We start from the raw sequence: 12,144 nt of genomic DNA, 5'->3' as shown, positions 1-12,144 counted from the left end.
TACCATATACCTAAACTAATTGCCATGTTAATTACAATTCAACATATCTAGTCAGTAGAAAATAGGCTTTAATTACCATCACTGGGTTTATGGAGTGTATGCAGTAAATGTCATCAATGCCTATTCTAAATTAGAGTCAGCACCGTCCCTCCCATCATTTAATGTTAGCTGGGGACATATTTAGCATGATACTTATTTATAGCACACATGATAGGTTACCCGGGCAAAGATGCATGCACACTTGCATGCATTAGTTATACAATTTTGTCAGATTTTAAATAGCTTATGAAGAAGTAAACATTTGCAGAGTTTATGTTGAGTAAAGAAAGGAGAGACAGTTTCACGGGCGCTTCATCGGGTCACAGGGTGGCGCTGTGCACCACCACACTGAGCACCATACGAGAAACAAATGAGATTAAAACATCTTGTCTCATTAGGCAGCCACCGGGAGACGAGCTGGAATCCCTGCGTAGCTGCAAACTAATCTTCCCGTTGGATCGGTGAGTTGTGTGTGTGTGTGTGTGTGTGTGTACAGCAGCAGTAGCTCTCACGTGGCCGCAGGAGGACGACGTTGTTTATAGAGAGAGTAGAAGGTCCTGAACAGACCGGGGAACATCTCCGTCTCTGTTATTCCTCCAGTCCCGCTAGATGACACACACGCTTCACCCCATGCAGTTCACCGGGATCCCCAAGAAGGACAAATCGAGTTGAGCAGCAGATATCGGATGCTGTTTGAGAAGAGAAGGAGCTTTTGACTCTGAGAGGACTCATCGATGTTATCGTCAGCATTAAATACAGCGTAGTAATTTATCTTGGACGGAGAATCCAAGGAAGGTGTCAGGTGAGTTGGAATGATTTATCGGAAGTCTCTTTTCAAACACATGCTTCTGTTTGTCATTGTGAGTACGGGCTGATAGTTCGGATATGCGGCGATCAGCAAAACTTTGCTGGATGATTTCGTAGAAATACTTGGATGCAAAATCGCTTTGTGACACATGGTTACCCCGACTCTAGGACAAAGCAAACGTCTCAGATTTTTTTATTTATTAAAGTCAATCAGTAACTCAAGGCGTTATAGTGGTGTACTGATAGTGCAGCGAATAAAAGAAACAAATGAGTAGCGACACTCCTCATCAATTATGCCAGACAGCTCAAGCAGACATATTGTAGGACACTATAACAAAACGATTAAAAGTAGTTGGCCACCGCTAATTTCTTTTTGCATTGTGCCAAAAATCCCCCTTGGAGCAGCTAATAAAATTTGAAAAGCCTAAATATTGATTCAGCGCAATCAGTAAATGAATGGCCGGGTAGCCCATTGAGGACGGAGACAAACGCTTCCATGGTTACATCCAGGATCTCCAGTGTGATTACTGCGCTTTGTGTGGGTTTCTCTCTCCCACTGAAATAAAACAACAATTCAGGGGGGAACCGCCACACATGGTGAGCTGGAGACCCTCTCATAAAGGCTCCGTTGACTAATCTATAAGCTTACTCGGGCCATAAGTAATCTTGGCACACTTAAAGTTGCGCACATGTGCTGTTACTGTTAAATCAATGAGTGGTGCCTGTAGCCTCATTGTGCTTCTTTGCGTATTTTACGCAGACGTGCAGGCTCCATAGTTCACACCAGTTGACGGGGTGGGGTTTTTCTTTCCTTGAATAATTGAATATGTCCACCTTATCTCTAATTGCTTTGACATGATGTCATCTTGGTTCGTCCCTTGCAAATCTCTTTTGTTGCCTCCTCTGTTGTGCCTCAGCGCAGTTAAATCCCTTTTTCTCACTGGGGAGGAAGGGAGGGAGCTGCTTCTGTATCCATTCAGCACTTACACCTGCTCTTCCTTAGCGCCAGCCTCCACTGTTAACTGTTTCTGGACTATATCTTTGTATAAAATGGTGACATTATGGGATCTGTTGAGCAGTTGTCCCCCTTTGTTTGTAGAGAAGCCGCAACACTTGCCATGACATTTTCACATTCCCCCCCCCCCTCTCAAACCTCAAATCTCTATTTCCATCATCCCAAACCCCTGGGCCACAGTCAGTTTTTTTTTTTTTTGTAGATTTAGATCCTCTAAGATCCACACTTGCTCAGAGCTCAGGTCCTTTGTTTGTCAGTGTTTATGTCATCGCCTGGCAGGGGTCAGCCCCCAGTCGCCTGTGTGAGGGTCTGAATGTGATTCACTGGGCGGAAACTGTTTTACTGCCTGCCTCTCTCCGGTTCTGTCTCACCCCTCTAATGGCTGCGCACTACAAAAGGGGACAGTGCTATAAACAGAGCTTGTACATTGATGAAAGGTGTTGAAGTGTTGCACATTGCGGAAAGGATGAGATTGATGTTTGCTGGGGACGCCTTCCCAGTGTGTTGGAATAGAGGGAAATAGTAGATGATTGCACAGTTCTCAATACTGCCTTGCAACAGGCTGTGCCTGCCTCCGCTGATATGTGCACCATGGATCACTGTTGGGGGCAAGAGGTGTAAAGGATCTCTTTATGTTTATAACGTTGAATTCAAACATTGCATGTTATTCTATTTATGATCTTTTTTGTCATCTGTAGTTCTATATTACTTCCCATATCGTTTATATAAAAACACAAGCTAATTGGTTGGTTTCTTACATGTTTTTTTGCAGCTTATGATATCCTCTTTAATAATCACATGAAAATGCAGGCCTGCGGAGGATAACGTTCATTTAGGCTATGTAGCAAATGTTATAACTAGTAAACGCACTGCAAAATCTTATAATTCGCCTCAGTGAGTGTTCTGCATTTACATTTTTCATGACGTGAGATGAGAAAACCAGCAGACCTACACTATACACCTCTTATTAGTTATGGTCTGGTTTTCATTTCCACACCTTGAGAGCATAAAATGTTGCACCAACATTCCCACTTCTCCCTCAAATTACCATTTCCCTCAGAAGTACCATGCAGCAGAACAATTCATAATTCTTTGGTGCAAGACAGATGTATACCTTAAACCCGCCTCCTTTTCACTGTGCTGTGAGCTGACTGGGCTCACTGAATGCTTGTTTGGGTTTATGAACCGTAGGGCTCAACATTTTTGAAACACTACGTTTGTGCATGTGGAAGGTTTCAAGGCTGCAAATTCATTTACCACCATTACACATCACAGGGTTGCACAATTAAATGTAAGTTGTAGCCCCTAATGCTATACACACATATTACATAATACAAATATTTAAATTGGAATAGAATAAAATGAAATAAAATATAACGATACAGTTACTTGTGTACACATCCTTATAGAGATAGCCCATACCTTTTAATTATATTTAGGCTATATTAAAATGAGCCCATTGAGATCAACAGCCATGATGCAAAACTGGAAAATAGCAAAATGTTTTTCACTTGCACACGTAGTCATGAGTTATTGGTGCTTTTTGGATTAAACGGTTTTCTGTGTTGTATAGTGTGACCGGATTAGAGTTTTAGGGATAGAAATAGTTTTCTGAGATTAAATAATTCTAAATCAGAAGTAAGTTTGTTAGACATCTCATTGACTGTTTGGTGTCATTTCAGTGTATTGCTTCTCAAGGAAGTGATATTTGGCCAATGTGGGAAAATAAGTCACTGCTGTGGGCAGACAGTATAGTTAAGGCACGGATAGAAGAAGTATGCTGAAGGCTCTAAGAAGAAATTGAAAATGCAGGAAAATATCTGATGAATTGAAAATAATTAGTTTTAGTGCTTTTATTTGTTTAACTTGTGTGCCAACATGTCTGGAAAACCCCGATAAAGCTGATTTTAGATTTAGTGAGTGGACAAACTCAAGTCGTAAATAAGTCTTTTAAAATGTTTTGGGGATTTTAGTACTTTGTTTTAAAAATCATTTGATAGTTCATGCTTACGCACAGGAGACAGTATCATGTTTTAGTAGTTGTTGTTCTTGGAGCTGAGGGACAGGAAAGTAGTGGGTCCTCAGCGATGGCCAACGATCCAGAGGTCTTTTCAGTGGGCTTTAAAAACCGCATATTATTCCCGGGAAGAGGATGCTAGTATTGTCCCTGCAGCAAACCCTCGGCCATGAACTTGCTGTCAACTCTAATAATTGTACTCTCATACATACACACGCATGTACACACACACACACACACGCACACACACACGCACACACACGTATTGTTATACCTTGCACTCTGTAGCGATGAGGTGTCCTCCCACAGCTGCCCAGCATTTCCATTCAAGTATTAAACTTGAACTCTGACCTCTTGTGATGTTAGTAAAGCCGGTGGCCTCTGACAGGTCAGCCTTTCCTACCTGCTGTGATGAGTATAGACGATCACATTACCAGTTTATCTGTTGGGTTTAACAATAATATAAATATAAATATATTTAGATTAATCCATAACATTAATGACGTTTCTTATATTTTTGTAATATGTTTATCATATTCTATAGCAAATACATATAAATCCAGTTCAGCTAAAGCAGCTATGTTGCAAACTGCATGGTAAATCAGCAGGAAGCACACAGAGCAACATCGCTTTCTCAAATGTCAAAACATAATGAAAAGTAAAAGAACATTTAGGAAGGCTGTTTCCTGTGGTTCACATTAGCTTGGCTAGACTCTGTAGTTTGTACAAATTAGATTAAGTCGCACGGACTGTTGAAAGCAGGAATCCTCTTTTTTCCCTTTTGTGATCATTGAATGACTTATTATTCTGAAGCCATAAACCTGCTCTGCAGCATTATTTGATAAATGAACACACTGTTTGGTTGCTCTTCACTGATCCCATTCTTTGAACGCGCAGACCCCCACATGGGTCCCTCTGTAGGGCAATAAATCCCCATGACTTCGCCTCGCCAAGATGTTTTTGGGGGAGCCACGTGGAACACATCCCATAACGGCCCCTGCTTCCTGTCCTAATTTAGACTGGTCGGGTTGAGTGGGTCACACGTCATGTTCGACTGGAAGGACATCTTGGCTATCCATCCCTATACCCTTCCCTTCTTTGTTAGTACCGCCACTGCCTTTCACCAGGGTCTTTGTGTGTGTGTGTGTGTGTGTGTGTGTGTGAGAGAGAGAGAGAGAGCGAGAGAGAGAGACAGAAGGGTCGGGTGCCTATTTAAAACATAAACCTGTTGATGTAGGTCACTGACTCTAAGATCAATCTTTCAAAATCCTTAGTTCTCTCCGTTACCCTTCAACCTTATTTATCCGCCACCCCAATGTGTGTGTCTGACCCATTCTGTATTATTTCATCCACAAACACACACACACACACACACACACACACACACACACCCTCACACACACACTAACTCATCTCCGACCCCCCATCTGCCCCGTCCCTTACACCAGCCCCTCTTTCTTTCTTTTCTTGTCTTTCTCAGTTTATCTCTCACTTCCCTCATTGTACTGTAGTTGGTCATGACAGAGGAATTCCTCCAATAGGTGGGGGTGGTTGATCTGAGCATGGCTGAGAGGTGACGGGGGGTGTTTATTGTTGTAAAAAGATGTATTCATCCACTGGCTCTGGGTGCCTTTTATTATATTATAGCTTTGTGAGTAAAACATCTCACAAGATCAGGATCAATTAATGATAAATAGAAAAGACACGCTGCATTCTTGTGTCTTTCATTGTGTCATCTGTGAAGCACTGCAAAGGAAAAAATGTTTAGATTTGATAGAAATGGCATTCAATGCAAGATGAGATAACTTTCAAATTGATTGTTGTGTTTATGTCAGTGCATGATAGGATCCAAACACACGTTGTGTTCTTTTACAACGTGTAAGCATGTAAGTGCACCCGCTGACATTCAGAGCTGCATAACTGTTCTGAATCTGTGCGACCGACAACAAGCTTGCAGCTAGATGAGAGCAATGTGCAGCACAACAGTTCTTATTATATTTATGTATGATAATAAGGATCGGTTGACCACACTTGTTCAGGGATTTGTTTCCTCCTCAAGCCTGCCATCTGGCCCTTAGTTTTCCAAAGCTGCAAAGGCCTGAAAGAGGGGCTCTCCCACACCTACTGTACCAAAGATGTGTGTGCTGTGTATGTCCTTGTTTAGGAGTGATAAAGTAGAGCCGAGAGAAAAGAAGGGAGTCTGAATAGGATGGTTTGGGTTCTGTTGGAGAGGAGGCCAGCATGCCAAAAAGTGGGAGAAACAAAAGATGAGAGAACTGTGGCAATTTTCGAAATGCACAGAAAACACAGAAAGGAGCACGAGTGAACAAAAGCCTGCTCCTTAAAATTGTGTGCTGGTCAGTGAATCGTAAAGTCCCGCTTCTTCTCCAGTGAAAATACTCCCCCCGTTCTCTGTTTTGGGAATTCTTTTGAAATGCAATTAGCATTTCATCAAGGCCCAACTAGTTACATGCAATGAAGCAATACCCTTGCTAATTTGGCCCTTTGGTGTGCGAGGCTGTGGAGAGCACAACCTTGTTTAATCCCCTGAAAGTGCCTTTCTGTCGGCCTCCATCACTGTGTGTCGTACAGGCTAATCAGTGAGCCAATGCTCAAACTGGAAAACGCTCTGAATTGCTCATGCACTGGTTCCAAGTCAGTTGGAACCACTTTTCTTTTCTATATTCCTTACTTCCCACTAAGAAGAAGAAAAAAAGTCTTGTTTTTAGTTAGGGATGCGAGATGCCATTGGCTCAACTTAAGAGCAGCCGACCACGGCCCTGAGGACAATACCTCAGGAAAACTCTCCCTCTCTCTGTTTCTTTTTTCACAGTAAAATGCACACTTGATTGGCAGCCTCTTGCCCCTGAAGGAGAAATGCCTGGTTGAAAAGTATCGGCTGACAATAGCTGGGAGGCTGACCTCATGCGTTTTTGTTCTTTAGAGAATTCATTCAAGTGTTGTTTAGTTCCCCTTATGTGGAATGGCATAATTTGGCTGCAATTCAGCACATTGCCATCCTAATTTCCCCTCATATATTTCTCCCCCTCTTGTTGGACTAATGGTAGGTTTTCTGTTTTTCTCCTCAAAATAATAGCTCTCCAAAATAAGCCAAGTGAGTAACAAGTGAGTTTTTTGTCAGATTTAATGATGTATGTTTTAGCTCTACTCGCTTATTAAGTTTCTTAATTTCTTCCCCCCAAATTCTCTGTATGGCGAGAACATTCACTAATCTAAAAATACTAGAAGGAGAAACTACACGCGAAGTGCAATTATGGGCTCGTGAGTTGACCGGGTATGGCAGCCGCGGCTTCGCCGGGCTGAGCACGGACGGTGGGTGGTTTCTGTGGTAGGGCCCGAGACACATTGGCCCGGTAGCATCGCTTAATGTGAAGTGGAGCTCAAACAGAAAACAATCCAATAAACAGAGCAGAGGAGGCACCATACTTATAAATACAAACTGAACTAATACAACAGCCTTTCTATGAAAAGAGACAACATTTTGGTTGTATGCATTAAATAACACAATAGCATTTTCTTATTTTATTTTAGTTGATTAGATTTGCTCTATTTGCTTTTGTGTTTAAGGTATCAATGGCTTTAATAAACACTTTTTGTAAAGATATTTTGAGCAAACTCTGCTGCTGCCTGCTCATATTAGGCATTTTTCACATTTATTCTGACTTCTGAATAATAACCAGGCCATCTGACCACAAGGCACTTTCATTTTCAACTGTTTGTATTCGTGAAGAATTGGCTAAGCAGTCCCAACATACATTGTATATAAAAACAAATTGATAAAGGTAAATCCCCTCTTTCTGTAGCTCTTCTACCTACCACACCATCTGCCTCTGTGTTGCTGTTTACTCATCTGTTTATCTCAGTCAGTATCAGGCGCACTGTATGTTTTCGTAGTTACTTTTTAGTGCGAATTTGTCCTGAAGAGACACACAAACGTTCCAGGAACCCCGTTATATTAGCTGATGTTAATGACAGAGCAGTTTCTTTTTGTGGCCAGACTGACTCCAGATCACCGACCAGAGCTGTAAAATTGATGAATGAGATCCCACTGAAGGCCTCCCAGTGTCAGACAACTGGAGATCACTTTCTGTGTGTGTGTGTGTGTGTGTGTATATGCGAGTGGTTGTGATTAACTGCCAGATATAACCACAAGCTCTTCACCAAGGGCGTCTCAGGACCAGGGAAGCCTCAGGGCAAGGATGCCTCATGGGAAAGCCCTTGATTAAAACTCTACAGACTGTTGTCCTACACACCCTCTATACCAAAAAGGAAGTAAGAGTATTGCTTTGCCCATTTAAAGCTTCCAATACAGAGTATTCTCAGTGAAATAGCAAAGGATAAAAGCAAAGTCCTTGGCTGTGATTATACAGTAGAGGCTGGTACTTTACCTCGAGAAGCTTCCAGAGCGCTGAAGTGGCAAAACAGGATGACAGATTCTGTATTTAATGAGACAAAAATGGAGGCATATTTTTTAGTTAACAAGGAGAAATTTAAATCACTCAGTGTAAAACAGGACTGCCTGTGACAGCTTGCATGATTACGTACTTATGTCAACAGCCCGGTTACCTGACTAACCACAGACGGCACAGGGCATGTGCTATGCAGCGAATCCTGCAGTGTCACACTTACTACCATCCTCTGACTGTTAAGTCGTGGGCTTGCAGTGAATAATTGATGCTAAAGATTGCAACACATAGACCACTGTCAGGAGAAACCCTAGAGGCATCAGCGCCGCACACTGACCCCAGGAGCAGCCCTGCAACCAGACACCTCCTCAGCACCTCTGACAGGGATATCCAATAGATCAGTGAGTGAGTGTGTGTGTGTGTGTGTGTGTGTGTGTGTGTGTGTGTGTGTGTGCGTGTGTCTGGGAGTTATCCAAAGTTGTGTTTTTTGTCAACCAGACTCCTTACGCTGATAGGCTGCTCTAAGAAGGGCTGGCAGGTGACCAGCACTGACCGGCACTGATGTTGTCACTGTTGACTGGTCATGGTGCTTATCATGTTTGATCCTGTCGGGAAGGCTGTGTGGTGATAAGCTTTCCATCACAGAGATACAGGAAAAGAGGTTAAAATCATTGATTAGATGTGTGACAGAGAGAGGTCAGAGGATAGAGAGGAGCGAGTGATTGGAAGCGGATACCGAAGGGGTACTCTCCATGATGTATACATGCGTTTTTGTGTACATTTACATATATTTTGGTGTTGCCTACATATTATTCCCTTTGCTTTAATCTGACCTTAGCCGGTGAAACGAGTGGAATTAGTGGCACTCCTGTTGTAGCTCAATGCCCAGTGCTGAGATACTTTTCTGGCAAGCACAAAGCCTGCTTGTGCAAGAGGACCATAATTCTAAAAAAAACTCTGCATATTGAAAAGAAGAAAGAAGTTGGCTGGAAGTTATATTTACTGGACAAAAATTGTTATGGTGATGTCAATGTTGAGGTCTATTTAGATAATAACTGACTGAGGTTAGAGTCACAGAATAAGTCAATAAAAGTAATTTTGGATATTCAGAAAGTGAAGTCTCTTTGTGTTATTGTATGTGGCTTGTTAGAGTGCCATGTCCTAGAGTCCTGGCCCCAGTCATCAATTTCTGTTTGTTTGGCCCACACTATTTGTGATGGACAGGGTGCTTTCATGCATTTCAGAACTCTCCAGTGTCCTGGCCCATCACCCAGCTGTCTATCTTGCATTTTGGTTGCATATGCCGACTGTGCCAGCTCTGGCGGATGCATCCATGTATGCAAACTTGTGTGTGTGTGTGCGCGCATGCATGCAGCAGTGTCACTGTGGACCTCTCTACATGGACTCTTACTCCCAGCCTTATCAATGTCAGAGATCTGTGCCAGGCACTGCATGCCACCTTTTGCTTTGACAGACAGATCATTGGTCCTCCTGTAACCCCCGGGGTCAGGGTTGGCACAACGCATGATGCCAGCATAAAAACTGCCTTGCCGCGTATGAAACAGACCTGTGCCATCCACACAGCATCTGTTTTCTATTAGGCCCGTTGAAGGAAGTGCAGCATCAGTGGATACGAAAAGGACCACCCCTCACTTTTGGAATAGGAAGACGTTGTTGTTGTAGATGGTTGAATGCTTGCTGCCATCCATGTAGAAGGTTGTGGTTGAAGCGATGTTTGTGGAGGTGAGGTTTTGAGGCTCAAAGATTTACTTAGGAAATAGTGCGTGGGAAGTCACATTTTGAAAAATGAAAACAGACATGACATAGAGAGACTGAGATTAAATTTAAAGAAAATGAATTCTGTATGATAAAAAAAATATGCTGTGGTCAATTAGATTTTGCCAAAACTGACATGCTGTGCCTTTACTGTCCAATATGACTCAATTAGGAAGGCAAGTCACTAGCAGGTGTCCAGATGCTAGTAAATAGCACCTACCCTCCACCTATGCGATTACCCATAAGAGTATAGCCTTGACTAGTGTGGACTTACACTGTAAGGCAGTTCCAGTGAGATGATACAAGAGAGAGGGTAGCTTTTCTCTCAAGCTCTCAGTCAGTGGTGCAGGAAGTTCCCAACCCCAGGAGAGAGAGCAGGGCCAATAACAGGATTTATTCTCTTTGTCCAGTGACACACTCACCTCTCTTCCCCCTTAGCCTCACCCTATGTTCCCCACTGTCCAGCCCCACCAGCTCTAAATCCTTTTTTGATGGATTTTCCAGCAATCTCTCCAGTGCTGGTGCTGTGCACACACACACACACACACACACACGCACACACACACACACACGCACTCACATCACATCGGCATTAATTGTTTCTGACTTTAGCTGTCAACCAACAACTTTTAAAGCTGTTTCTTGTTCTCCTGGCTGACAAACTGATTGATGGATGGTTGCTATTTAAACACCCGCCACTACCGAGAATAACTCAAATTGATATAACAGCAACGGAACATGTGAAAAATGGGATATTTTCAATGTCCAACTTTCCTAAATGATTTTTGCTTTCGAAAAAAAAAAAAAACAACATGACTTCATTCACCGTAGCTGCTGATGTTCTTTTTCAAGAGGCAGCAGGAAGAGGACAGACAGGACAGAGGGGCTGCAATTTAACAAGCCCCATTTGTCATGCGGTGCTGTTTTGTTGCGTTAACCATGACAACTGTCTCTGTCTTCTTCATCCAGCTTTAGGATTATTCTGGGTGAGAGAGCTGATGGAAAGCAGACGAGACGAGAGGAGAAATGGAGGGAATAGGGGTGTAGAAGAGAAGGGAGGATGATTGGAGGGAGCAAAGGAGCAGAAAAGATGATTAGAGAGAGAAGAGAGTGTTCACAGAGCAGAATTGAATGGGAGGCTGTCTGAACTACTAACACATGGCATGACATTACATTAATGTGGTCAAGAAGAATAAACTCAACAACAACTGCTTTAACAGTTGTGACAACATGAGGACAAAAGCTGGTGAATTTTCTGGAATAATGTTATGAATCAATTATACCACAATGACGAGCAAGCCTGCCAGCCAGTATGGCTGCACATTTTCCAAAGCCAGGCCATCTGAACATCTGAACACTCGATAACTGCTCGTATATCATATTCATTTAATCTTTTATTATCTATACTGAATATATATTTTAGATTTGTAAGGGGTGATGAGTAGGTGTGAAGCTGTTCTTATACATTTTGAGCAGTATTATGGAGTAGAACATCTCATTAAATCTGTGTATTTATGTAGGCACTGATTGAATTCAAAATAAACCCTCTGTAGCTTTCCAAATTTGTAAATATCCTCTTATTTGCCTCTGCTTTTTTTCAATAAATGCATTATGTCAATCTTTACTGCATTTGTTTGTTTAAAGATTTCCTTCATGTGTTTCCCCCTTTTTATAGGAATGCTCCCGGTCCTCCTGCTAGCTGGGTTGATTCTGGCTCTGTCCATCCCTGGCTCTACGTCTGACTCAGCCACACTGCGGTTCCTGGGGAAGACTGACTTTGTCGTCAACGAGAGCAACACAGCTGTGATCCGGCTGGTTGTGGAGAGAGTGGGAGACCCGGTCAATGTGACGGCTTTGGTTCTGGTAGGACCCGGGACAAACCTTTCATTGATGGCTCATTGTGTATCCATACTCATCAGTCTGTCAAGTCATCTATTTAGTCTGCATCTAAGCATCTTACTGTATTGCTGAGCTGTCACCTTTATGTCCAGTGAAGGAGAGAATTAATAACCTTTTTATCTCTGGCAGACAGAAACCAGTAAGCACACCCAGTGTGAAAGCAG

At 42.6% G+C, this 12,144-nt stretch overlaps 1 protein-coding gene across 2 annotated transcripts in view; it reads left to right on the top strand.

The window, feature by feature from the left end:
• Window positions 1-444: 444 nt before the first annotated feature.
• Window positions 445-12,144, top strand: part of adgrv1 (adhesion G protein-coupled receptor V1) — a 106,014-nt gene continuing 94,314 nt past the window's right edge. The window contains exons 1-2 of one of the 2 annotated variants that reach the window (XM_031849617.1): window positions 445-500; window positions 11,757-11,944. In XM_031849617.1, the coding sequence (XP_031705477.1) occupies window positions 11,759-11,944 (186 nt within the window). In that variant the 5' untranslated portion in view covers window positions 445-500; window positions 11,757-11,758. Of the gene's footprint in view, window positions 501-698; window positions 842-11,756; window positions 11,945-12,144 lie in introns of those variants that run through there. The other variant, XM_031849618.1, reaches the window with a different exon arrangement.

Source organism: Anarrhichthys ocellatus, unplaced genomic scaffold (assembly GCF_004355925.1).
Source record: "Anarrhichthys ocellatus isolate YVR2014 unplaced genomic scaffold, GSC_Weel_1.0 scaffold9, whole genome shotgun sequence".
NCBI lineage: Eukaryota > Metazoa > Chordata > Actinopteri > Perciformes > Anarhichadidae > Anarrhichthys > Anarrhichthys ocellatus.
The sequence above is the reverse complement of the archived record's forward strand: the minus strand, read 5'-3'. Positions and strand labels throughout refer to the sequence as shown.